The sequence below is a fragment of the Panthera pardus genome, unplaced genomic scaffold (genome assembly GCF_024362965.1).
Source record: "Panthera pardus isolate Hobbes unplaced genomic scaffold, ASM2436296v1 HiC_scaffold_2, whole genome shotgun sequence".
In the NCBI taxonomy this organism is placed as follows: domain Eukaryota; kingdom Metazoa; phylum Chordata; class Mammalia; order Carnivora; family Felidae; genus Panthera; species Panthera pardus.
The window spans coordinates 121,037,307-121,063,945 of NW_026526765.1; the positions used below are offsets into that span (position 1 = coordinate 121,037,307).

Here is a 26,639-nt window from a genome sequence, read left to right on the forward strand (position 1 = left end):
TCTGCTTGGAACATTTCTCATGACATACTTGCAAGTTCACGGATTCTTTCCTTAGCTGTTTTAAGTCTACGGATGGACCCCTTAAAGGCATTAATTTCCATTGTTTTTGTTCATAGCATTTCTTTTTGATTCTTAGTTTCCATATTTTGCATACATGACTCACCTGTTCTTGTATGTTGTCCACTTTTTCCATCAGAGACCTCAGTATATTAACCATAGTTACTTTAAATTCCCAGTCTGATAACTCTAGAATCTCTGCCATATCAGTCTGGTTCTGGTGTCTGTTTGGTCTCATCAGATTTTTTTCCTGCTTCTGAGCATCCTTGTATATTTTTTATTGGAAGTTTGACATGATATATATTGGGTAATAGGAACTGAGGTGAATAGGCCTTTAGTATGAGGTGTTATGTTTATCTGGCTCACAGCTAGGCTGTGTTCGATGCCTGCTGCATGTGTCAGAGGTTTTGATTTCCTTCAGTGTCCATGTTTTCAGTCTTCCCTTTCTGGTTTTCCCTAGAAATTCCTTCTTGAAATAGAGTCGGTGTGTTGCAGCTTCTTCAAAAGCTGTAATCCACTATTGTAACACTGGAGTCCTACTGATGGTATGGGACTAGGGAGAATTCTTCTGTATCTTGTCTTTTTTATGAGCCAGGGTCCTGGGCTGAGAACTTTAGAAGTTTCTTAGCCTTTTTTTTTTTTTTTTCTTATGTGAGAAAGGAAGGAAGGGGCTTACGCTATCCAACAGCCCTTCCCCAAGGTCAGAGAAGACAAGTAGTTTTCCCTGAGGGCAGTCTTCTGCCAAGTTAACGGAAAGCTCTGGGTGTGTTTTGAAATGGCTACTACCCCCCAGCCCCCTTACAAGAGGAGAATTTTCTGCCATCTTCACAATGAGAACCTGGGGAAGCTCCTGGAGGTAAAACCCACCAAAGTGTGGACAACCCCTTAGAGTAACTCCCAGGAGTTTTAAACTCTCAAGCTAGCCCACACTCAGCCCCCAGCAATTCACTTCAATCCTGATTACTGGCTCTAGCTTCTCCTTTAGGTGAAGTGATCTGTGTTTTCTGCATATTTTTTCTCTAGTTTTTGTGGTGGCTTGCTCTATGACCTCTATTCTTTGATGGGTCAAAGAGAAGCTGATTTTCAGTGTGCTCAGCATTTTTTTTTGTTGTGAGGCAACCCCATTTCTTCTCAAACACACTCCAGATTTCCCCCTCCCTTCCATTGAAACATCACTTGTCAAAGTCACCAATGACTATGTAGATCGCTAATTCAATGCTCAGAGCTCCTGTTACTTGACCTATTTGCAGTATGTGACAGTTGACCACTGCTTCCTTCAAACGTCACATGGCTTCCAGGATATCACAGTCTGCTGATTTCCCCTGAGTAGCCACTGTCTACTCTGATGGGTCCTCCACATCGCCCTGAACTCTTGGCATCTGGAGTGCTCCAAGACTTAGCCTTTGGACTTCTTCTCCCCATGTAACTCACTCTCTTGGTAATTTCATCCAGTCCCGTGGCTTCACATACCATCTATACACAGACTCCCATATTTCCATCTTCAGCCAGAGACTCTCCCTTGAACTCCAGACTAGAATACCCAACTGCCTACCCAACATCTCCATTGAATTAACTGCCAGGTGTCTCAAACTCATCTGTCCAAAACTAAGTTCCTGATCTTCACCAGAAAATCTCTGCCACCTAGTTTTCCCCTTGTCAACCTGAGACAAAAAGAGCTAGGAATCAATTCTGACGCCTCACTTTCTCATATTATATATCCAATCTATCGGCGAATCCTTGAAGTTTTACCTTTAAGGTAAGTACACAATGTGACCACTTAAGAAGATTCCAACTGCAGACATGCCGGTCCAAGCCACCTGCACTTGTCACCTGAGTGCTGCAATAGTCTCCCTTCTTTTTTTTAAAACATTTTCTTGGTACTTTTTTTAAGTTTATTTGAGAGAGAACAAGCAGAGTGGGGGGGGGGGCGTGGGGTAGGGAAGGGGTGGAGTGGGAGAGAGAGGGGGAGGGAGAGAGAGGGGGAGAGGGGGAGAGAGAGAGAGAGAGAGAGAGAGAGTGAGAGAGAATGAATGAATAAATCCCAAGCAGGCTCTGCACTGTCAGCGCAGAGTCTGATGTGGGGCTCGAGCCCACAAACCGTGAGATCATGACCTGAGTTTAAATCAAGAGTCAGATGCTTAACTGACTAAGCCACCCAGGCACCCCACTGCAGTAGTCTCCTAACTGGTCTGTTTCTACCCTTGCTCACACTCTCCTAAAACCTAAGACCCTATCACACTTCTGCTCGAAGCCCTCCAAAGACTCCCATCTCAGAGCAGAAGCCCAAGTTCAAGCAGTCAGCCTCTGCTATCCTAACTCCTCCTACTCTTTCTTCAGTTCCTACTGGCTCCCATGCTGTTCCTGGAGCACTCCAACAAGCTTCTTACTCCAAGAGCCCTTGCCTCTGCTGCCCTCTCTATTCAGACTCTCTTCTCTTAGGTGCCCACATGGTACACTCCCACACTGCCAAGCCTTTGTCCCAGGGCTATCTTGATGATAAGTCTTCTCTACTCTTTTAAAATTCCAACATCACTCTGCCTCCCCGATCTCCCTATTTCCTCAACCAACTTCACTTCTGATCAACCATATTAGTTCCTTAGTGTCTGTCTCCTTCTACCAGAATTTAAAGTTGCATAAGGAGAGAGATCTAGGTCTGTTTTATTCACTGCTACATTCTCAGCACCTAGGAAAACAGGAAGGCCCATCATAAGGTGTGCAATAAATACTTTGTAAGTAAGTGAATGAATACTAGGAACATAGTAGGCTGCAAGAAATGGAGTGGGAATGGGAATAAGACACGCATCATCTAAATTTCCATGCACTGACATTAATATTAGTTTAGTTTGTTGGTTCAGCGAAGGGGGGAAAAAGCCAAGCAAGGGAAAAAAGTAACTATGCTGACTTAGTATTTACAACTTTGGGATCAGAATCTCACTAAGTTTTCAGCGTGCACAATTCTCTCCGAGGTGTCCTGTGGCTCAGAGAAGTATGCAAATCCTTGGGAGTGGTAAATCTTTAGGCGACCTGAATCACTGCGCAAGGACTGGACTGTGAATGCTGCAAGTGGATAATTAGCATTAACCTTCGTTAAGAACATCCTCAAAGCCAGGTCTCTGACCACAAAGGCCCAGCCTGGTTTGCTGGCTGATTTTTTCATTGAGCCAAAGTTCAGGGAGCAGACTATTTGGCTCTTCTTCCCAGTATCAGATGGTGCCGGTGTTATGACTTATCCATCACACTTAGGAGCTTCAGATATAATAGTCTGTTTACCAAGGGATGCACAAGTGACACTTTCTATGTAACAACTGGATGCCAACTATGGTTCAAGTATAGTTTTAAGTGGCCTCACAGTTTGGATAATACTGCTGCTCCTGCCTTGCTGATGTCGTTAAGTTGCCATTCTACCTCCCCGTGTGGATAGCGGACTACAATCAAACACAATGAGGAAAATGAAAATCCCAGAAATAAGCCTGTTTCTGTAGCAAAATAAAATACTGCTCCTCTCTTCATCATGTACTGCATTTTTAGAACATGGAAACTGCTGCCACCTGCTGGCGATGCTTACGACAAAGTAATACTTGGTGGGCTCTCCAAAATTTCCTTCCAAAGCAGGCAGCCACATGGATTTATGATTATTCTATCTAATGAACTCTACTTTTCTCCTAACAACAACAAAAAATGAATCTTAAGTATATTAAGGGATTTCTAAAGTAAATTAGAACCATCTACTCCAAAAATATAACCCCACTGGGGCACGTGGCGGGCTCAGTCAGAAGAGTATGCGGCTCTTGATCTCGGGGTTGTGATTTCGAGCCCCACGTTGAGTGTAGAGATTACTTCAATAAACTTAAGAAACAAAATGACCTTGCTGACAATACTAGAGGACTGGGAGAGTGGCTGCCAAGTCTCTTCTCCGTTATCCATCTCCTTACTTGCTGGCTGCGGTATTTAGCTGAGACTGCAAAGCATGCCCTCTCAGGCCTGTGGGTCCGGATGACCCACAAGTCTCATCACCTTGCCCAGTTTAGGGGTACCTGGCTGGCTCAGTCAGTAGAGCATGCGACTCAATCTTAGGAGTTTGAGTCTGAGCTCCACGTCAGGTATAGAAATTACTTAAAAACAAAATCTTTAAAAAAACCCAAAAAACAACCTATCCAGTTTCACGATTTCCTCAATAAGCTGATTTGGAAAATGACCATAACAGGTACATTGCCTAAAATTCCATACAAAGCTGATTTGGAAAATGACCATAACAGGTACATTGCCTAAAATTCCATACAAAGCCAGTGAAATGTCCTGAGAAATAACAGATTTAAAGCTACAAAAAGGCCTCAAACAAAATGTTCAATGATTTGGTGAGCCTGCTAAACTTAGGTCATCAGTCTTCAAGAAAAGGTTTTCAGGGGTACCTGGGTGGCTCAGTCAGTTGAGTGTCCAACTCTTGACTTAGGCTCATGTCATGATCTCACAGTTGTGGGATCAAGCCCTGCGCTGGGCTCCTTGATGGGCAAGGAGCCTGCTTAGGATTCTCTCTCCCTCTCCCTCTGCCCCCCATCCTCTGCTCATGTGTACATGCAAAAAAAAAAAAAAAAAAAAAGAAAAAAGAAAAGGTTTCAGCTCGTGACCAACCCAGGTACATCAAGATCTAATGGCTGTTTAAGTAATATTAACAATAAAAATGGATGGGATCTTGACTGTGCCAGCCAAGAGGAGCCTAAGAAAGCGTGATGACTAAATGTAATAGGCGGTATTCTAGATGGGATCTGCAAACAGCTCAAGGTCATTAGGAAAAAAACTAAAGAAATATGAAACAAGTATGGACTCTTGTTACTAATAATCAATATTTGTTCATTATTGTGACAACTGTATCATACTAATGTAAGATGCTAGTAATAGGGGGAAGCCTGTGTGGAATATAACAGAACTCTGTACTATCTCTGCAATTTTTCTGTTAAATCTGAAACTTCTAAAAATGTTTACTTCAAAAGAGAATGGGACAAGATGCAATTCAATTGACAAAGTGGGCCCTTAAGTCTGTTCAATCACAACCTTAAGAAGTCACAAAACTTGTATTTTGACTTTGCAAGTTATTCTGTAGCTTATTTTCATTTATCTGTTCTAGACTCAAACCTTTTATTTAAATCAAGAGATGCAGCCTCTTCAAACTACACTTTTGAACATGATGACCTGGCAGTCTGTACAGGGACCCTTTGCTCTCTCGTGCCCACCAAAAGGATACATGAGGTTCATGTCAATTTATGACAAATCTCGGCCCACTTGTAACAAAAGGCCTTCATGAAATTAAACTAGGTACAACACTCCTTATTCTATCATATAGTTTCTTGATATACCAACCTTCCACAAAGTCATGTATTTCACACGGCATGTGTGGTTACCCCAATCTTTCATTTTACTCAGAGACAAAAGTACTCTACCCAAGGGGCACCTCGGTGGCTCAGTAGGTTAAGTGTCCAACTCTTGATTTTGGCTCAGGTCACGGGATCAAGCCCTGCATCAGACTCTGCGCTGACAGCACGGAGCCTGCTTGGGATTCTCCCTCTTTCTCTACCCCTTCCCCCCACTCACGCATGCACTCTCCCTCTCCAAATAAATAAAATTTTAAAAAGTACTCTATTGTGGTCGTTTTGGCAGCACATATATTAAAAAAGTACTCCACCCAGAACTGTACCATCTTTTTTTTTTTTTTTTTTAATTTTCCTTAATGTTTTTATTTATTTTTGAGAGGGAGACCGAGTGTGAGCAGGGGAGGGGCAGAGAGAGAGGGAGACCCAGAATCTGAAGTAGGCTCCAGGCTCTGGGCCGTCAGCACAGAGCCTGATGCGGGGCTCGAACTCGTGAACCGCGAGATCACGACCTGAGCTCAAGTCGGTCCCTTAACCGACTGAGCTACCCAGGCGCCCCAGGAGAACTGTACCATCTTAAAATTACCTCATAACACATGCTTCAAAAATAAGACTTTATAAGCCCTATTGTCTTTGTTATAATTGGATGGTGAAAATTTTGGGCCTAAGGAAGAAAGGATGGAACATTCAGATGAACAAACAAGTCTAAGACTAACCACCTGTGTTTTTTAAAATTGTAAAGAGAAACCTCCCATTTTTTACAGAAGTGCATTATAAAGCTTTCTTTCCTACTTCCACTTTATCAACAACATAATGTGCAAAACCCTAAAATAAAATAGTCTCTAGCAAATACCAACTAGTCCATGAACTAAAGAACTTCTGAGTGGCTACTAGTGAAAACATCTCAACTGAATTCCCATTCCATCACAGAGCCACTCTTCTTAGGTAAATGCTGTATAATTGTTTTAATTTACATTTATTACATTCAAATTATTCTTTTTTTTTTTTTATTTTCAACTTATTCTTTAAGAAATTAACTTTAGTTCTGGGGCACCTGGATGGCTCAGTCGGTTAAGTGTCTAACTCTTGATTTCGGCTCAGGTCATGATCTCGCAGTCTCATGGGTTCGAGCCCCACATCAGGCTCCATGATGATGGTGCAGAGCCTACTTGGGATTCTCTCTCTCCCCCTCTCTCTCTGCCCCTCTCAAAAATACACAAGTAAGGGGCACCTGGGTGGCTCAGTCGGTTAAGCGGCCGACTTCGGCTCAGGTCATGATCTTACGGTCTGTGGGTTCGAGCCCCGCATCGGGCTCTGTGCTGACAGCTCAGAGCCTGGAGCCTGTTTCCGATTCTGTGTCTCCCTCTCTCTGACCCTCCCCCATTCATGCTCTGTCTCCCTCTGTCTCAAAAATAAATAAACGTTAAAAAAATAAAAAAAAAAAATACACAAGCTTAAAAAATATATATATATACATATATATATATATACGTATATATATATATATGTATATATATATATGAAATTAACTTTAGTTCTTATATAAAATGTGCAAAACGAAAGCTCATGAACCATATGGTTGAAACAAAATATGGGCCCTAAAAACCTAAGTTCAGTCACGAGTCTGGATAAAAGAACAGGTGCTATTCCATGACTTTTTTTCTGTTCACTTTAAGAATATGTGTTACATGCCATCAAGTTTTTCAAAAATGTGATCAGTTGCCTTGGAGACAGAACAGCAGCAACTCTGCTCTAATTATAAGACAATTTTTAAATTATTTTTATTTTTAAGATTAAGCAGCCTCATTGACAATCCAGAAACAGTCTTTGCTGACTCTGGATACACACACATAAAATGGTTAAAAGTGATTCCCCAATTTTCAATGACAAGTTGGGAAAAAAGAACATGTTCACAGCTGCAGCTGTATCCCTCTGTCCTCTTTTTCAAAAAATCATTTTGCTACCAAGTCATTCACCAAACCACAAGGAAAGACAATTTTTCAAAAAGCCATCAAAATCCAGAAACAGGGATCTAGGAATCAAGCCAAAATTATCCCCCAAAATAGTGCTGTTGCAAAAAAAGGGTAGGAAGCCAAATTTCCATAGCTCATTAGAGAAGACCTTTAAAAAGAATTCAGAAAATTAGGACTCGAACTACAATGGTGGGGAGTTCAAAATAGAGGTAATTTTAAAAAATGCAGCTTGTTCAGCTTGGGAATATATTAGGCTTTCTCCTATTCCAGCATAAATAAAAATATGAGCTGGAGTTAATATTAAAACTGTCCTTACTAATGGAAGGTAGGGCATGAGTGAAGGGAGACAGCATAGAACAAAGGGTAGCAAAGACAAGTCATTTTGAATCTAGGCTCTACCACCCAGAAGAGCTGAATAGGACTGAAATTCTTCTGAGCCAGTATCATTAAATTCTAGACTGGGCTCAAAACCAGTGAACTATACACCACTAATAAATACCAGCTGGCCCACAGTGTTTTTGGCATTAAAAAGATTTTTTAAATTATCTATAAATTTCTATTCGGAAAAGCAGATCAAAATGACACTGGGTCATCCAATCAGTTACTGAGTAAAAGGGCTTCCTCAAAGAAAAGTCACTTGGCAGAAACTTAGGGTGAAAGGAACATGACCTGGAGTAAATGAGATCAGGCTCTTGGTACAATTTTAATAAGGCTTCTTTCTACCTACCCCAGTCATAAGGAGCAGTACTGAGGGGACTTCCCCATAATGTCTTAGAGGGATGCTTTCAGATAAAAAGGTCTATAACTTTAACTCTTGACTCCTCTCTTCACCTAAAGCTTGGGGAAGAAAATAAATATTTACTTTTTAACTATTCAGAGCTTCGGGCACACTGTAGTATTTAATATTCTCTAGTTTTCATTGAACCTTTGGCTTATAATTTTCTCTATGTTACACTGAAAAACACGTGCATGTGCCTTTATCAGTAGTACCACATGGAAATATAAACCTTGTTCTTCCACATCTTCTACAAAGGATGAGTGCATAAATGGTACCCTAAATATCCTGCAAAACTATTTTGTGTACTTGACACAAGATTTGGGTAAATGATTCCATTTCCTTATCTTGAGCAGGAGTTAACTAGTCTTCAATCTCATCTTCCCAAATATCTCCATTAACATCCACAGCATGGAACAACCTGGAAGTATAAAATAAGGTACATTTTTATGCACTTGGAAAAAATATAATCTCTTTCCTTCTCTCAAAATTACCTTCTGCACTCTTCTGATAACATCTTTGAACAGCTTTTCCTTTCTCTCAATCACTACACTGGGGAGGGCTGAAATATGGGTCCCTCTGAACAAGCTGTCTTAAAGTTTACAAGAATAGCCCTTTTCGGATCCAGACAAACTCTTTAAGGCCAAGGATTAACAATAAGGGGAAATGGGTATCAAAAACCTGATACTCAATGTATACAGTAAATGGAATAAACCAGGATTAGGGAAGTCAGGCAATCCAGAAGAAGGTGAACTCTTCTAAACCACTGTAACTCTATTACACGTGAGTCACTCTACTCTGCCTCATCACCCTTGCATTCTCCACTGGTAGAATGCTTTATAGTTGCCAACTCGTTTTTCTTTCCAATGTTACCTAAAATTCATGTAATTTTCAACACTAGATTTACAATGGTTCACAGAGAGAACCTGTTTCTTCAACTTTTCTTACAGTTAGGTAACACCAATGATTTTAGGTACTATACATATGCCTCTTAAGAAAGATCATAAACTGACACTGAAATGATAGCTGTTGAAAAACAGGATATTTTCACTGTGCCAAGACATCACCCCAGATATTACTTACTAATCACACACACAAAAAAAACCAAAACCTTACATTTTTTAAAAATATATTTGAGAGAGCATAGCAGGGGCAGACAGAGGCAAGATTCCCAAGCAGGCTCCACAGCACCAGCGCAGAGCCCAATGTGGGGCTCAAACTCAGGAACCTCAGGAACTGTGAGATCATGACCTCAGCTGAAGTCGGACGCCTAACCCCTGAGCCACACAGGCATGCCAAGAAAACTTACAATTACAGTGGAGCAAGCAACAGAACTGAGCAGCATACTAACAATGGGAGAGCCTGACATTACGGACCTAATGCGATATAAAATGAAGTACACAAGTATTCTTGTCAAAAATGTTAACTCTAAATATATTCAAACGCAGTCTAGACCTAACTTCCAATCTACAGGAAAGAGAGAGGACAGAGTAACTAAAAGACAACATGGAGAAAGAAAACTCTAGAGACTAAGATGTTCTATAGGACAAGTGGCCTGGACTCTCTAAAATGTCAATGTTTTCCTCAATGCATCCAACAAAAAAAGGTGAGCAGGGCCACCTGGATGGCTTAATCGGTTAAGTGTCCAACTCTTAATTTTGGCTCAGGTCATGATCTTGAGGTTGGTGATTCTGAGCGCCATGTCAGACTCTGCACTGACAGTGAGGACCCTGCTTGGGATTCCCTTTCCTTCTCTTTCTGCCCCTCCCCTGCTCACGTGCACACTGTCTAAATAAATAAATCTTTAACTTTTTTTTTTTTTTTTTTTTTTTTAAGTGGAAGGGGCCCCTGGGTAGCTCAGTTGGTTAAGCCTCCGACTTTGGCTCAGGTCATGATCTCGCAGTTTGTGGGTTCCAGCCTCAAGTTGGGCTCTGTGCTGACAGCTCAGAATCTAGAGCCTGCTTCAGATTCTGTGTCTCCCTCCCTCTCTCTCTCTCCCTCTCCCGCTTGTGTGCTCTCTCTCAAAAATAAATAAACTTAAAAAATAAAAAAGTGGGAAAAACTCTTCTCTATTAAGAGACTATAAAGACAAAGCCAAATAAAATGTTTGAATTTGATTATATTGTGGCTCAATAACACAGCTTTAAAAGATATTTTTAGGAGTCATTGGGAAGTTTTAAATATGTTTATTAGGAGATAATATGCCACCATCACTAAATTTCTTTAAGTACTATGTTATGTAGAAGAATTTTCTTATTTTAGGTGATAATGTGGAAGTATTTAGAGATAAAGTATCCTATCTCCAACTTAGAGTCAAGTATTAGAAAATAAATACGGCAAAATACTATCAATTGTTCATTTTGGTAGAAGATATCCTATTAACCATAGTCTTTCAACTTTTATTTATGTTTGAAATTTTTCACTGAGGAAGATAAAAAATAAAATTTCCCAGTGGCATATTTTCAACATAAACTCACAATATAGAAGTCCATATATGTGAGAAAATATATAAGAGAATTCTCTACGAAAAATGGTCCAAAATCTGTTTCTGAGACTACAGGATTATGTATACATACCGATTAAAACACGGGGAAGCAGGATCAGTGAAATGTTTATAAGGGTTTGCTCTAGAGAGAGAACCCATGCAAATCCAACAGAAATATTGCATACATCCAGTACATGTCATCTTGTTACAACCATCTAATTTCTGGTGGGAAGGATGGAAAGAGAAAAATACCAGGGCTATTAAAGCAAGAGGAAAGCACATGCCAAAAAGATTCAGTACAATGTCCTCCTCAACTTCTCCTTTTACCCCGTGCAGGGTTTAAATACACAGGGAACATGCTGTAACTATTACACATTACAAGTAGAATATAGAAAATATTCAGCAGGTGTACCTACAACTAGATACTTAGCAAAACTTTTCTGATCAACAGGAGATACAAATCAAATGTGTATATTATACATGGAACGTGTAGTTTAATCTAAGTAAACATTTGGTATCAAGTCCTCGACTCTAACAGAGGGCTGAGGCACGTCTGAAGTGGTTCAACAGAATGCCAGTTTCCTTAGTGGAGTAACTGGAAAATCACCACCAGGTTCAGTTCAGGTATAATGGATCAGAATGGGAGAACCAAATGCAAAGATAAATTCTGATTTTAAAACATTAAGATTGTGTCAAGAAGCAATACATTTAAATGTCTATTTTGGCTCAAGTTAATAGGAAAATGTCGTTTCCTAAGTGTTTACTTCGTACGCAGGTGTGTTAAATTCCCGGATAATTAGTTCTAAGAAGCCAGGCGTGAGTTTTTATATCATGGAGATGAGGTAAGAGTTTATTGTAGCTCTACTGTGGCTTCGTCATAACCCATTCCATTTTGATGTGAAACAATGTGAGAATAATTTTCACTTTGTGAAAGCATTTTGAAAAGGAAGTCTACATCCACTTAAGATCAATATTTAGTAGTGAATTTGCATGTTCCAAGTAAGGTTTGATAAATATGTTTCCCTAGTCATAAACAATAGGCTTCTTCAGGCAATCGTAACGAGCTTGCAAATCTGTCTGCCAAGTCTGTCCCGAACCTTTACCTCTATGGGAGTCCCACAACATGGGCAGCTCTTTGAGTTCTTTTCTAGCCATTCCTTACTTTCCATCTCTTCCAGCGCCTTCTGAATCACCCTCTTGCCATACCTCTGTTCCAAAAATCTTTTATTGGCCTCATCTGCTTGCAGGTACTCATTTCGTAGGTCTATTAATTTCTCTGGAAAGTGAAATGGAAAATTAACTTTTATACAACTTTGCAAAGCTGACTAAAAACCATTTAAAAATGGTCATAACCCTTTGATTATTCAATAATGTTATTACTGGGACTTTAATCATAAGGAAATAATCCAAAATGAAGTTATATGCACAGAGATGCATGTAACAATGGCAAACAAATTAAAGTCCAAGGGAATAACCACAAGTGAAAGGGCCAGTTAATGACATCATTTTTAGTTATTAAAAACTTATAAATGAGGGGCGCCTGGGTGGCTCAGTCGGTTAAGCGGCCGACTTCAGCTCAGGTCATGAGCTCGCGGTCCGTGAGTTCGAGCCCCGCGTCAGGCTCTGTGCTGACAGCTCAGAGCCTGGAGCCTGTTTCAGATTCTGTGTCTCCCTCTCTCTGACCCTCCCCCATTCATGCTCTGTCTCTCAAATGAATAAACGTTAAAAAAAAATTAAAAAAAAAAAACTTATAAATGAGATGGCTACAACTCAACTAAAATACTCATTACAGAATCCAGAAAAGGGCATATTTTAGGTTATAACTAGGTAAAAATGACACATGTACAAATAACAAAGAACATAGAAGAATCCTCCAGCTAGAGAAGTTGGACTTGCTCAAGGTATTAGAATAAGAGGCCATCTTTCTCGTTGACTTTGAGTTAATAATGTTGACATGTTTGTGCAACCAGCGGCATACTGTTAAAGAATGACTTAGCTAAAAGACACAAAGGTTGAAACACACACTCATTTTCCATGAAGTCAGCATCATTCACCCTTTGATAATAACAAAGCCTACCAAATAAACAAAAGTATCTTTGGCTTAAGAGCTAAGACTCTTCGATTCTGTATACAACAAAAGTCAACAAATAAAACTTGCCACCCACAACAAATAAAACTGCAAAGTCCCTCCTGTCAACGTTTCCCCTTGATATTCTTCTCTCTGGCTGCACAGCTCTAGCACTTAACTCAAATGTAACAGGCAGCCAGTCCCAAAGGCTTTACTTGCAGACAAAGGCTTTTGTTCACATTCTATTACCTTAGTTTTTCAACATTTTCATTGAAAACCTCTCTCAATAACGTTATAATTATTTTATTAGTTTATTTTCCTCATACTCATTAGAGGTCTTTTTATGTAGTGAATCTTTTGGGGAAGCTTTCTCTCTCTGTATCGTACATTCCCATGGCTCCATCACCTCTACTTAGAAGCTGCAGACCTGTATCTTTTTATCCTGTCATTTTTATCCCTCTAAAAATTCAAAGCACTTTTGTGTTCCCAGATATCTTAAGAGCAAAGATTATTGCACTAAAGTTCTCAAAATAATTGTTAGTATTTTATGTATTTTATATAGTACTATCCAATATATAGATATACAGGCATGAATAGATACAGAAAGGGATTCTTAATTTTGCTGAAGCCCCCAAGCCCCTTTGATTTCTTCCACAAATGTTATGAAACACCTGAAACACACCTCAGCTCCTCAATGATAAGGTTATACAAGTCTAAAGCAAAGGCTTCTATTATACTCTGGTGAAGTCTCCATCCCATCTGCCCATATCTACTATAATACTCTGCTCTAGGCAAACTGGAAGTATTCACTCATTCTCCCCTTAGGGTTACTTTCTTGGAGATACTGACACTCTGTTTACGATAGCAATTAGGAACCACAGTAATAATGGCATTAATGGTTACCATTTTGCATTTTACACGTATTAGCTTGTCATTCCCAAACTATGTTGAAGAACCAGTATTTCCCCCACCACTCTGCCAAGGACCAGTATTTTCACAAAATACAATCAAATGAATTATTAGACAAATAATAAGACAAAAAAACCTAAGCTTAAATTTTTATTAGATCGGACATAAAATTACTCTGTGAAATCACTGTACCTTTCTAGACCTCTCAATTTATTTATCTTGTCACGGACCAGTTTAACAACAATACCAACTTCGAGGAGCACTACAATAGTTTATTTTATCCTGACAATAGCCCTATGAATAGTAGCTATTATCATTATCCCTGTTAGTCTGAGAAAGACTAAGCCATCAAAGTCCAGTCAAACTGAGGTCAACGCCTGATTTCTCAATCCTTATTTAGATCAGAATTAGCAAACAGGTTCCACCTCCTGTGTCCACTTTAATAAATGGTGGCTTTCTGAAGCGTTACGTGTTGAGGAAGATTCTGAGACTTTCCTGGGCTCAGTGACAAAGAACTTGATGACTGATCAGATGTATGTGCCATGGAAACAAGAGTGGCAGCTAAGATGGTCTGCACTTGCCAACTAGGAGCTACATTATTCCACGTTCATAGATAGAAATGACCCTGCCATTCCTTCTCTGTAATGGTCCCCTGGTATCTGCATGGCCGTTTCCTTAGTTCCTTCTTCAAGTCTTTACTCAAACCGCTTTGCCAGAGAGGCCTTCCCCTGGTTTCCCTAAGTATAAAACCTCAAGCCACTTCATATTCTGTTCCTGCTTTATTTTTTTTCCTCCATAGCACTTATAACCATCTAATATCATTATTGTTCTGTTTGCCTACCCATTAAAATATAAGTTCCATGAGGGTATTTGGTCACTACGATACCCCAGAGCCTAGGACAGTAACTGAAACAAAAATATCTGTTGAAGGAACACTTCCAAATGGAAGGACTGAAGTGATAGGGATTTTTTTTTGGCGGGGGGGGGGGGGGGGGGGAGGGTGGCGGGTGGCATAGAGGATAGGAGGACTGAGTTGACACAGTTAACACTTACCAGCAGTTACCTTACATGGAGAGACCCCGTGGTAAGTCAATCTGCACAAGGTACAGAAGGCAAAATTGCAACTAGAGCAGATGCCCATGGTGCAACCGGGCTCCTGCATCACAGGCAACTGGCAGCAGGGGCGGGGACAATACACCACATCTGCCATCAAGTCCAAGGTGGACTGGAGGAGAAGGCGGTCATAGCGGGCAAATAACTCTGTTTCCACTAGCTCTTTGACCTGGAGGGAAAAATAAACCACGCAAGTTTAATGATGCCCAAATGGTTCTGATTCTGGGGAGATCCTTAAAATGCCGGTGCTAAGTTCACATGAATCAAAACACTCTATCTCACTTCAAAATCAAACCAAATGTGACAAGTCTAGACCCTGACTGAGGTGGTAGTTATATGGGTCTACACATGTGTGAAAGCTGAGCCAACGTACACTTTAAATGAGTATAGTGGGGGCGCCTGGGTGGCTCAGTCAGTTGCACGTCTCACTTCGGCTCAGGTCATCATCTCACGGTGGTCTGTGAGTTTGAGCCCCACGCTGGGCTCTGTGCTGACAGCTCAGAACCTGGAGCCTGCTTCGGATTCTGTGTCTCCCTCTCTCTCTGCCCCTCCCCTGCTCAAGCTCTGTCTCTGTCTCTCTCAAAAGTGAATAAACATTAAAAAACAAAAAATGGGTATAGTGATGGCTTAACAAAGTTGATTTAAAAAAAAGAGTCAAGCCAAGTACCCTGTCCCTGATTGTTACCCATTCCAAGGATATGCTCTTCAGATCCAAACCTCACACAAAGGCAGGCTAGTGATTCTCCAGGGTTGATGGGATCCCAGCAGATAAACAAAGTAAATCACCAGAACACTTTATAATTACTTTTCTAACACTCATCTCTGCCAAGAACTGCCCATTCCAAGTCCAGCAAAGGAAGCATTTACACTGGCTTCAACAATAAGACCCCAGCATTCTTGATGGATACAGTGAAACTATTTGTGGGCTGGCTCCAAGGCCTCAGCCTGGCCTGATGAGCCCTAGCAAGGAAAATCCTGAGAAAACATCTCCCTTTGGGAAAGAGAAACGGGAGGCAGCTTTGAAGAGAGTAGAGGATTACCTGACCAGGAGTGGCCACCGAAGGGCACTTGGGTTCTGGGCAGTTGAGGCACTGAACTTGGCCATCTCTGATCTGGATTTCAAAGTAGTCCTTTAGACAGGCTTTGCAGTACACGTGCCTGCACTCCAGGAAGTACATGCATTCGCTACCCAGCTTCTCACAGAAACAGATATTGCACAGGAACAATTTACTGTTAAAGCATTTAATCTGCTGAGATTGATCGAAGTCCAAGATTTCCTGGATCAGACTCGACAGCGATTCCACATCCTGCACCGCTCGCTCATCCACAACTTCCTCTTGGTCAACATCGGATCCAGCAGCTCCTCCAAAAGCTAGCTCTGTGCTGGGGGAGGCTTGAGCCATCCTTCTCTGCACCTTTTTCTGAGAACCCATCTTGAGCTCAAAAGGAGAGACAATATTCAGGTATGCTAAGGTCTCTTCCTTAAGAAACTGCATCCAAGCGAACAGGACCACGCTGCCACGGTGTTCTTCCCACAGGTTGTCTAAGTGCTTGCAAAGAGCAGACAGCTAGGAGGAAACACACGAGGGTGCTGGTGAGTTTGGAAAGAGGAGGATACTGTCAACTCCTCATTTCTCTTGAAATCTTTTTAACCTCTAAGTTAGGCCCTTACAATTCCAAACATGTTTTTTGTTTGTTTGTTTTACTGCTGTGATAAACTGTGCTGGAAAGAGAGTAAGAATATTCTTATATTCTTAAACTATCCAACAATGTGAGTCACAGCAGAAAACAAAGTCAAAAACTAAAAGAAGTACCATGAAAACAAGAGACATGGCAAGGCTGTGAAGGGCACAGGTTTACATAGGGGCCACTGAGGTGGAGAAGTTTTCGATTCTTTATTTGTTCTTTGTTTTAGTGTTGCTACATATCTCATGTAGGAGAAAGAGAGCTAATTTTAAAATGAACTATTTCTATTCCTTTGGAGTCCTAGCCCTGTAGGTACCCTGCATAATAGAAAGAGGGCAGTTTAAAAATATCATACAAGTTTTTAATTCTAGCTTTCAGTCCTATCAAACAGCCAACTCAAGAGAAAGAGTCACTAACAGAATCCAACCTCAGAATCCTTGTTATTCAGATTTATAAGCTGGTTTTAACTAAGCAATCTGAGCTTACACCAGATCCTGGTTAATGAAGGGACACAGAATGCTATGGAACCTGGACACGATTATAAGCCCTCAACATGATTCGGCTGCCATAGGGAAAGCTCACACTCTCTAAGCTGAGCAACCAAATTTAAACTACTTCGACTTTTCCTCTTTAAAGGTGGTGTGTTCAATTTGAAAGGCAAATGTAAGAGGATTTTCCATTAGAAATGTAAAATATTGGTAAGTAGAGCTCAGGAATTATAAGCAGCTTTTCTTTTTAGCTAAACACAAAAAAATAAGCCTTCCAGATGCAGACAAATTTTGTAAATTTAAATAACAAGTGAAAAAGGACCACATTTTCTGTTCCTTGCTCTGCACAGTGCCATTCACTAAACCCTATATAAGCAAGAACTTAAACACTTCCTGAACTTGAAAACTTAGGATGTTAAATACCGTTCAAAATGCTTTTTCACATGTACATGAATATGCTTATAAGATCAATCATACTTTTGAGAAACCTGCTGAAATGTGTAAAATGTACTAAATACGAAAAGGGAAACTCTGAGTGCTATTTGGGCCACCAAGTCCAATGAAGAACCATTCTCAATCCTCTTTTTTTCTCCACCCCTTCTCAAAAGGGGCAGCTGGGGTACACATAAATGTAAGGAGGAAAGAATAAGAGAGAGACTGTGTATGTGTATGTGTATGTATATATATCAGGGGAGGCATAATGGAAAATACTATGAGGTTAAACCCACTTCCCTTCTACCAACCCCAATCCAGTGACAGACAGGACCATGTGTCAACTTCACTATCAACAGGTGACATTCACAATGTCAAGGAAGCAGGGCCCAGCAACCAACAAGAATTGAACCAAGAAGGAATACAAGGCCAATTAAAAGATCAATTATACGCATAACAATTTATCTGACAGGGAATCCTACTGTTATTTCAGCTGTAACACAGAAAATAACAAACAACCCTCCTCTCCCCACACTCCCAAAAGCCAGCAGTAAGGAGATGCTACTTGGCTGGAATCTGAAACTGCAGCCATGCGCTCAGTTTATCTGTCCTTGTTCTGTGCTTGTGTGTGAGTGTGTGCACACAGGCATGGATACAAAGTATCAAAAGCTCTCTGGAGAAATGTGATTATAAATATCTAAATAATTCAGTCAGCTTTCAGTGATCTAAATGTCAAACAGCCTTGACATTCTTGGGCAAATAATCCACTGTCTTGCATGTATTGCCTCTGGCCCAGATACCAGAATGTAAGGTAATAATACTCCTTTCTATTCTACATGTATTATCCTTCTGTAAAATTTAATTTTGTTTTTAAACCATAAGCTCAATTTTACAAAAGCACTCAAAGATTAGACTAGTCAGTGGGGTGGAATAAAAACTCCATGATCAAACAGGAAAAACTGACAAGCTGTTCCTTGAGGTCAAGGAACTCTGACAGCTTTTGTCTTAATATACATCAGCCTATCAATCTTCATCACGACTTGTAGAAAAGTAGCTGCTATTGATCCATTATCTATCTCAGAGGGCTTTATATTAGCTTCAAGTCATACTTATGTCTCAATCAAGAGTCGAGGTTATTACTTGAAAAGGATATATAAGCCGGAGGAAAGGAAGGCTTCATAATACAAGGTTCGTAATATAAGGTCTCAAACCTTCGTGAGATAGAAGGTACAGGAAGAGATAGGAGACCTCTTCGTGACATTGGAGATACATACACATTTCTAGTTGTGTGTATTTACATCCATGTGAGACCAGTCAACAATTATTTGTTATTAACATACAGATCTCTAGAAATAAAAGCACTTATTCTGTTTACGTAGCTAATTTGTTTATTGTAACTACATCAGCACAACTTTAGCCCTCCTAATTACAGTTAAATCTTTGATTTAAGGAATGGATAAGAAACTAAGAAAAAAAGGCATACCAACATCTAAGGAAAACGAGAAGGACCTTATAGTCTCTATTACAATACAGATTAGATGGGAAAAATAGCAAGAGAAGAAAAAATATATATACTTGATTAAAAATTACTCATACTGCAATTCACAATGATCAGTCATCCTAATTACTGCCGTTCCTTTCTAAAACACCACTTTCAATTCATTAACATCAGGTTTCATGAAGGCAAGGGGAAAAAATTACAAAATCAAAGCCATTTGTTCTTCATGCACTGAATTCAAGATCATCAAGGTAGTAGTCTTCAATTAAAGATGATTTCTTAACTTTCTAAAAATGGATAGGAGAAATTAAGTTTCGGGTCTAACCTGAGTTGGTGACAGCCATTTGCCACTAAGTGTGAATGAAGGTGGGGAGGAGGATGGATAATCTGGTGGCAGTTCAAAGTTCAGCACAAGTGGAGGCAGAAAGCAAATGGTGTATTCAAAGCCACTATTCTGGAGACACTCATTTGAATTGCCTGAACCAAAAACAAAAATTAGAAAGAATCAGTCGGTCAACACTTGAGTGTCCATTACTATTGAGCAGGTGCTCAAGAAAGACTAACGCTTTAGCGGAGGGGATAAAAACCCTCCCCCAAAGCACCTTCTATTTCCTAATTATAACTTCATAGCCACCACCTTTAAAAAAAAGAAAAAAAAATCTTATAAGCCCCTGAAAAATCTAAGCACCATGACATTTCTAAGGAAGACACATAACTTACTCTTGTACATACTTGTGAGTACAATTCCTAACACTAGTAAGTAATACACAATGTTTTCTTTTGTTGTTGTTTTACAGTAGATGATTAAAGACACTATCTAGAGAAAAGGATTTTTATTTCTATCCAAGAGCTATGACCTACTTAGACCAGCATGTGCCAACTTCCCATGAATCATAGTTGGGACAATTTGTGCCAACACAACGATCTCAGGCTCGAGGGCAAGATACAGCACACAACACTCTCACGAAGTTTCATTTTAGATTATTACACTTACTTTCTTTACTCAAGGCCTTTATAGTAGAAACATTTTGAGAAAGTGTGCATCAAAGTCTTCTATGAACGTCTGTATCAAAAGCAATTTTTTATTTTTGTGTGTGTTTTTTTTTCTGAAGCAAAAGGTCACAGAGTAACAGCACGTCACAGGCTTATGGTAGTTGAAATGATTCTGGAAACCAAATAGTATTGACAACCACCATGGTACTTTAAAACTTTCCAAGCGTTTTCATGTACATGATGTCATTTTCTCTTTTATTATTCCTGTTTAACAACTAATGACTCATAGCTGATAAACTGCTAGTTAGAAGATTAGGATGCATGAAATATGTGGGATAATATCCCAATTCAGTGGTCAAAAGGCAAATCAAATTGAAAACTATGCACCCTCAGACCAATTTTCAATTAAAACAGGAACATGCATTAAATCTGTAATATTACCATCTATCACCAATGCCTATAAACACAAGATGGTAAATAATTTAGGGTACACTAAGAAATTGAGAATAACTTTTATTTAGAAAAATCTGTTTAAGAGAGTATTATTAACTAACCGCTCACGAATATCTTGAAATTCTGCGGCAAGTCCAAATAGATCCTGGTTTCTCCACCTTGGACAGACTCTGCTTTCCTAAATTCATCTCCATCGTAAATACTCGCCAGGGCCAGCAACTCATCCTCCTGAGCTTCTCGGTCTTCTGACGACATTTAATTTTCTGGAGCTGAAGTTAAGTTAATCCAAATCAGTTAAGAATAGAAAAGGCAGAGAGTTTGGAAAAATCTAGGGGCAATCCCCACCCTCACCCCCCAAAAAAGGTTAAAGTTGCACCCAAAAAACTGCAAAGAATTAACCAATACTATCAATCTTCTGCTCAACTAAAAGTGATAGACACATCTAATACTCCAGTACCTTTGCAATAGTAACAGCTTTTTAAAAAATGATGATTGTGGTGCTTCTAAGTGCTGACTGTAACAGATATCAGAAATTTAGGGAAAAAAGGCATGATCTAAAAATTTTTTTAAAATTTTCAAATTATTCTGACTTGTCCACCAATCCTAGCAAATTGCCTTGCTCACAAAATTAGTCAAAGTAGGGACCCCTGGGGGGCTTAGTTGGCTGAGTGTCTGACTCTTGATTTAGGCTCAGGTCATGATCCCAGGGTCATGGGATCAAGCCCTGTACTAAGCATGGAGCTTGCTTTTGAGATTCTCTCTCTCCCTCGGCCCCTCCTCTGCTCACACTCTTAAAAAAAAAAAAAAAAAAAAAAAAAAGTCAAAGTATAGGTAATATACTTACTAAAAACAAATGAATTATTTATTATTTTTTTTAAGTTTTATTTATTTAAGTAATCTCTACACCCAACGTGGGGCTTGAAGTAGCAACTCCGAGATCAAGAACCATAAATTGCTCCAACCAAGCCATTCAGGCACCCCTAAATGAATTTTCTAAATCCCTAAAAGTCTCTAGGGCAGGTTTTCTTCAACCTCGGTACTACTAACCTTTTGGAACAAACAATTCTTTGTAGTAGGAGGCTATCCTGAGCCTTACAGGATATGTACCAGCATCCCTGGCTTCAATCTACTAAATTTTTCTTTAATGTTTATTTATTATTAAGAGACAGAGAGAGACAGAGCATGAGCATGGAAGGGGCAGAGAGAGGGGGAGACACAGCATCTGAAGCAGAGACTCCAGGCTCTGAGCTATCAGCAGAGCCCAACACAGGGCTCAAACCCACAAACCACGAGATCATGACCTGAGCTGAAGTCAGACAGTTAACCAACTGAGCGACCCAGGCGCCCCCCAGCTTCAACCTACAATATGCCAACAGTGTGCTTCCCCCTCAACATAGTCAAATGTGCCCCCCAGGGGTGCAGTGGGGAATGGCTCCCAGTTCAGAACACCCTGTTCTAGAGAATGCTACAGGGACAGATACTATATAAGAGGGTTAGATAACTGAGGAAGCAGCAAAATAACATCAAATTTTTATATTTTTTAATGTTTATTTATTTTGAGAGACAGAGAGCACACATGTGCCCAAGTGGGGGAGGGGCAGAGAGAGAGAGGGAGAGAGAGAATCCCACGCAGGCTCCACACTGTCAGTGCAGAGCCCAACAGGGAGCTCAATCTCACTCACCAGGAGATGACGACCTGAGCTGTTATCAAGAGTCAGATGCTCAGGTGCCCCTAACATTAAACTTTTAAAATACCACCAGACTTATTAAAAATAATTTTAAGATCTACCATTATTTCAGGTGAAACTGAGAATGAAAATATGCTATAATTAAAATGTAAAATCGATACTTTTTAATTGTAGCAACTGAAAGATGCACCACAATTTCAGATAATTTAAATGTGAAAAAATATGTAATGAGTATCTGCGAAAATTACTTTATTAAAACAAAAAATTACCATTCTGTCAATTAAAATACTGGACTATAACTGGATTTGCAAATGCCCCCTCTTGACTAACATTTTTTAATTTAAGCATACACAATTGCAAAGTTAGGACATTATAAAAGGTGACACTTCAAAATTTGAACAAATTCATTTAAAATGATTCCATTTAAAAAAAAGGTGACACTTCAAAATTTGAACAAATTCATTTAAAATGATTCCATTTAAAAAATTGGTTTTTTTTTTTTTTTCCCCAGCAGATCATCATGGTTCTGCTTAAGCTACATTCCCATCCCAAACAGAACACACTAACATATTCTAGTTGAGTTGAGTTAGTACCTGTTATTAACAATCAGAAGAAAAGGCTATTAGCAATGCAGTCTGTCTTTCAATTCAGAATGTGGAATTCATGCAAATCCCATTTATTCTCCAGGAGGTGGAGATAAGAGTGTCGAAGCTGGATAAAATGCCAAGATCTGGAACTCATGCTAGATATACTATAGAAATCCTGCCATCTGCAGAAAAAAAAACAAAAACAAAAAAACCCAGAAGATGGTGTCAGGACCCTCACCAAATTTTAATTCCAAATTTCCATTATTACCAGCTAAGTCAAACACATCCTAACATATAGTCAATCAATCTACAGCTGCCTATTATTTTCTTTAGGACAGCCGAACAGAGCCATGTGGTTAAAGGAGTGTTTGCAAGGCCCCAGCAGTGTGAGAAGCCTTATCTGACTGCCCTCACCCCCTGGGAGGAGTCAAGGTGGAATACCAACATCATATCAGAGTTGAGCACACCATGTCTCATAATAAACATCTAAGCATCTTCTTGGATTTGTTTTGTTTTTGTTTCTCCCTTCTTCTTTCGCTTCTTCTATTCTTTCATTTTCTATCCCCCTCCAGTTCTTCCTCTTACCTGCTATGAAATTAATCCTGCTAGGGACACTCAACATTAGGTCAATTTAAGTGTGACAGCAAGATATTTAAAAACAGAACAAAAGCGTGCAAAGGTACACATATACACACACTTTCAAGTTCTACTTTGAAAATTTTAGAGCCAGACTTCTCAACTGGGAGTAAATGGAAGTGGAGGGTGGTCGATAAATGGGTTATGGAGAATCCTAAGAACACTCTGAAATTTTATGTAAAAATCCTATAAGAAACGGTAATTCTGAAACCAAATTCTCAGATGTGTGACTCCCAAATAAACTAAGAATGAAAGTCACAATCAATTTACATTCATTGAGCGCCTATTACATATTGTATTAGGTCCTTACACATTACCTTATTTAATGCTGAACAATTAAGTTTGTTTCTTCCAGTGTAAACATTTGTAAATGGGGTGAGAGATGATTTTATAATGATTCAGGTTTTAGGTTACTCTTCTCCATCTTGTCTGCACATGGGAATCACCTGGGGAGCTGCTTTTTAAAATCTCAATACCCAGGCCATTAAATCAAGCAATTAAATCAAGCATCAGTAGTTGCCCAAGCTCTCCAGGTGATTCTAATGTGCAGCTAGGATTAAGAAGCTCTACTTCAACCAGAGTTTCCCATCCACAGCTCCTCAAAACCTACCGCACAAACCCCAGCTTCTGAAGCTGCCACCAGGTCCCAGTGCCTTAATTCACATGACAGACCTACATTTCATTTTCATTCTATCCACTCAGCTTTCAAGACTCATCTCCAAAGACCCTATTATATGTAGAAATTTTCAATTAGATGTCCTGTCTTTCTTTAAAAATCCAACAAACTTTTTTTTTTTACGGTAACTTTTCTATGACATTATCACATCCCACTTTGCATTACAATAGTTTATGAACTTACACTTTCAGGCCACATTAGCTCCTTAAGGGCAAGTTTCAAGTCTTTTGCATCAGTGTGTTGCTCTCAGCATCTAGCAGTGCCTTGCGTTTGACAATGGAGACAAATATGTAACTGAACTGGTTTAAGATGCAGCGTGCTGAAAAGGGGGACCAGAATTCTAAGGTTCAGTGACTGCTTTGCTACAGCCCACTAGAAGCAGGAGTCACAATAACACCGAGAAAAGTAACACTGAGTTCTTACCGTTTGTCAGGCATTGTGCTAAGCACTTTAAATGCATTAACTCCTGGCAGATTCCCACAGCCCCACGCAGCAAGTCCTCTATTTGCATTACACGGATGAGAAAAATGACAGTTTAAGTCCGTTTCCGGCCCAAGGTCACAAAGCTAATATGTAACTAAATCTGGGTTCAGACCACTGTTTCTTCATCTGTAACCCAGGAACGAGACGAACCCCCGCGCCACCCGACAGATATTAAGTTTACTATTAGTCTCGGCAAACGGAAACTGCTACACCAGCGAGGGAAGCCCTCCTCCGCCGGGTTTCCCTTCGGCCTGCGAAAATCCTCCTCATTCTCCCAGGCCACACCGTGCAAAGTGTCGAGCTGGGGTCAGCCCTGGCTCCGGAATGAGCACGCCGCCGAGTGTGTCCCCACCGCTCACCACCCGGGGTGCTGAGTCGTTGTTGGTACGACTCACCTACAACCCGGGGGCAGGCCCCAGCCTCGCTACCTGCCCCGGCGCTCGGACACAGAGGACGCTGCAAGAACGTGAGGTGTGAGAGAGACCCAGGTGTCCCGAACCAACAGGGCCTGGGCCTTCCCCTTCCTCCTCTGAGCGCCCCGGGTGGGAAGAGGGTTGGGATCTTAGCCGGACCGGGCTGGGGACGCCCTGTCCCAGGTCTGGGAGGCTCAGGCCCACTGAGCAGTCCCGGCCCGGCCGTTCTTCTCTGCCTCGCGCGCCCGGAGCTCGGTCCACACCGTCGCTTCAGGCCACCCCGCCGCGCCGGGCCCAAAAGTTCCGCCCTCCGCCCTAGCCCTCGTCCGCTCACCGCCACCGCCGCCCCGGCCTGGAGACGCCCGGCTCAACCAGCGCTCGGCACCGCCTCTTCCGTGTTTGGAACTGTCAGCTGAGCCGCGCGGATCCGGCTGGCGGCCCGGCGAGGGGAGGGCTTGCGCAGCCGCCGTGACCGCCCGGTCCCTCGGCAGCCCCCTGAAGGCCAAAGGCGGCGGTGCTTGGGCGATCGCCGTCACCACTCTCCCCGCCTCGCCTGGTAAATTTGTTTGCCTCTGGAGAAGTGGGTAGAAATGCAGATTCTGTGACCAGGAGGTTCCTTTCCGTAGTTCTGGGATGGGCCCTGGAATTCGAAATTTTGCCAATCCCTAGAGGTGAAAGGGAGACAGTTCTCTATCCAAGACAGACACTCCTATAACAATCTCAGACGTGCTCCTCCAGGTAGAGTAAGCAAGGTTCCCCCATCCAAACTTCTCAGAAATGCTGCCCATCTTTGGGGCACCTCCTCCATGAAATCATTCACTCACTGTTCATATTAGAACACTAATAACTACCATGTTTATTGAGCAGTCAGGATGCTTCTCTTCACCATAACCTTATGGTTTTAGAGACTATTTGTTATTCCTACTTTATTAATGAGGAAATTCAAAGTAGAGAGGTTCAGGAACTTACCAAAGGTCACATGATTATTAAGAAACTGAGTGGGAATTATAATCACATGCCCTCTACCTCATACCATATGCATAACTCAAAATGGATCAAAGACCTAAATGTAACGCTAAAACTATAAAACTCTTAAAAGAAAATGTAGGAGTAAATCTCCTAAACTTGGATTAGGCAATAGTTCCTTAGATGTGACACCAAAAAAACACAAGAAAAAAATAGATAAATTGGAATCAACACAACTAAAATCTTTTGTGCTTCAAGTACACTATCAACAAAGTGAAAAGACAATCTACAGAACAGGAGTAAATATTTGCAAGTCGTTGATCTAATATTCTGTATATATAAAGAACTTCTGTAACTCAACAATACAAAAAGCAAATAACCCAATTTTTAAAAATTTTGTTTAAATGTTTATTTATTTTTGAGACAGAGAGAGACAGAGCATGAATGGGGGAGGGTCAGAGAGAGGGAGACACAGAATCTGAAGCAGGCTCCAGGCTCCGAGCTGTCAGCACAGAGCCCGAGCTCGTGGGGCTCGAGCTCACAGACTGTGAGATCATGACCTGAGCTGAAGTCGGATGCTTAACCGACTGAGCCACCCAGGAGCCCCGCAAATAACCCAATTTTAAACGTTTTCAAGGTTACCCATGTTGTAGCATGGGCGAAGGATCTGAATACACATCTCTCCAAAGAAGATATACAAATGGTCAGGAAGCACATGAAAAGATACTCAACATCATTAGTCATCAAGGAAATGCAAATCAAGACCGCAATGAGAAACTACTTCAAACTCACTAGGATGGCTATAATAAAAAGATAATAACAAGTATTAGTGAGGCTGTGGAGAAATAGGAACCCTCATACACTGCTGGAAATGCAAAATGGTGTAGCTACTCTGGA

At 40.7% G+C, this 26,639-nt stretch overlaps 1 protein-coding gene across 11 annotated transcripts; it reads right to left on the reverse strand.

The window, feature by feature from the left end:
- Positions 1-7,176: 7,176 nt before the first annotated feature.
- RNF14 (ring finger protein 14) lies at positions 7,177-25,235 on the reverse strand. Of its 11 annotated transcripts, XM_019424531.2 has the most exons (11): positions 24,759-25,100; positions 24,304-24,381; positions 24,064-24,199; positions 22,575-22,750; positions 20,395-20,562; positions 19,173-19,324; positions 15,784-16,311; positions 14,684-14,912; positions 11,757-11,929; positions 10,745-10,875; positions 7,177-8,589 (listed from the first exon to the last, which is right to left on the reverse strand). In XM_019424531.2, the coding sequence occupies exons 5-11, from the start codon at positions 20,546-20,548 to the stop codon at positions 8,532-8,534; spliced, it is 1,425 nt and encodes a 474-aa protein (XP_019280076.1). In that variant the 5' UTR covers positions 20,549-20,562; positions 22,575-22,750; positions 24,064-24,199; positions 24,304-24,381; positions 24,759-25,100; the 3' UTR covers positions 7,177-8,531. The 11 variants fall into 11 exon arrangements, with proteins under 11 accessions (XP_019280076.1, XP_019280077.1, XP_019280079.1 ...); XM_019424532.2 differs by lacking the exons at positions 24,304-24,381; positions 24,759-25,100 and adding an exon at positions 25,111-25,222; XM_019424534.2 differs by lacking the exon at positions 24,304-24,381.
- Between the last annotated feature and the right edge of the window lie 1,404 nt (positions 25,236-26,639).

Bases quoted from the DNA above. Each gene is read 5' to 3' on its own strand.
- RNF14 (XM_019424535.2), bottom strand. From the start codon at position 20,548: ATGTCGTCAGAAGACCGAGAAGCTCAGGAGGATGAGTTGCTGGCCCTG. The intron at 19,325-20,394 runs GTTAGTTAATAA...TTTTTGGTTCAG, and splicing joins TTTCAAGATATTCGTGAGCG to GCAATTCAAATGAGTGTCTC. The intron at 10,876-11,756 runs GTAAAGGTTCGG...CCTTCCCACCAG, and splicing joins GTTGTGGGACTCCCATAGAG to AAATTAGATGGTTGTAACAA.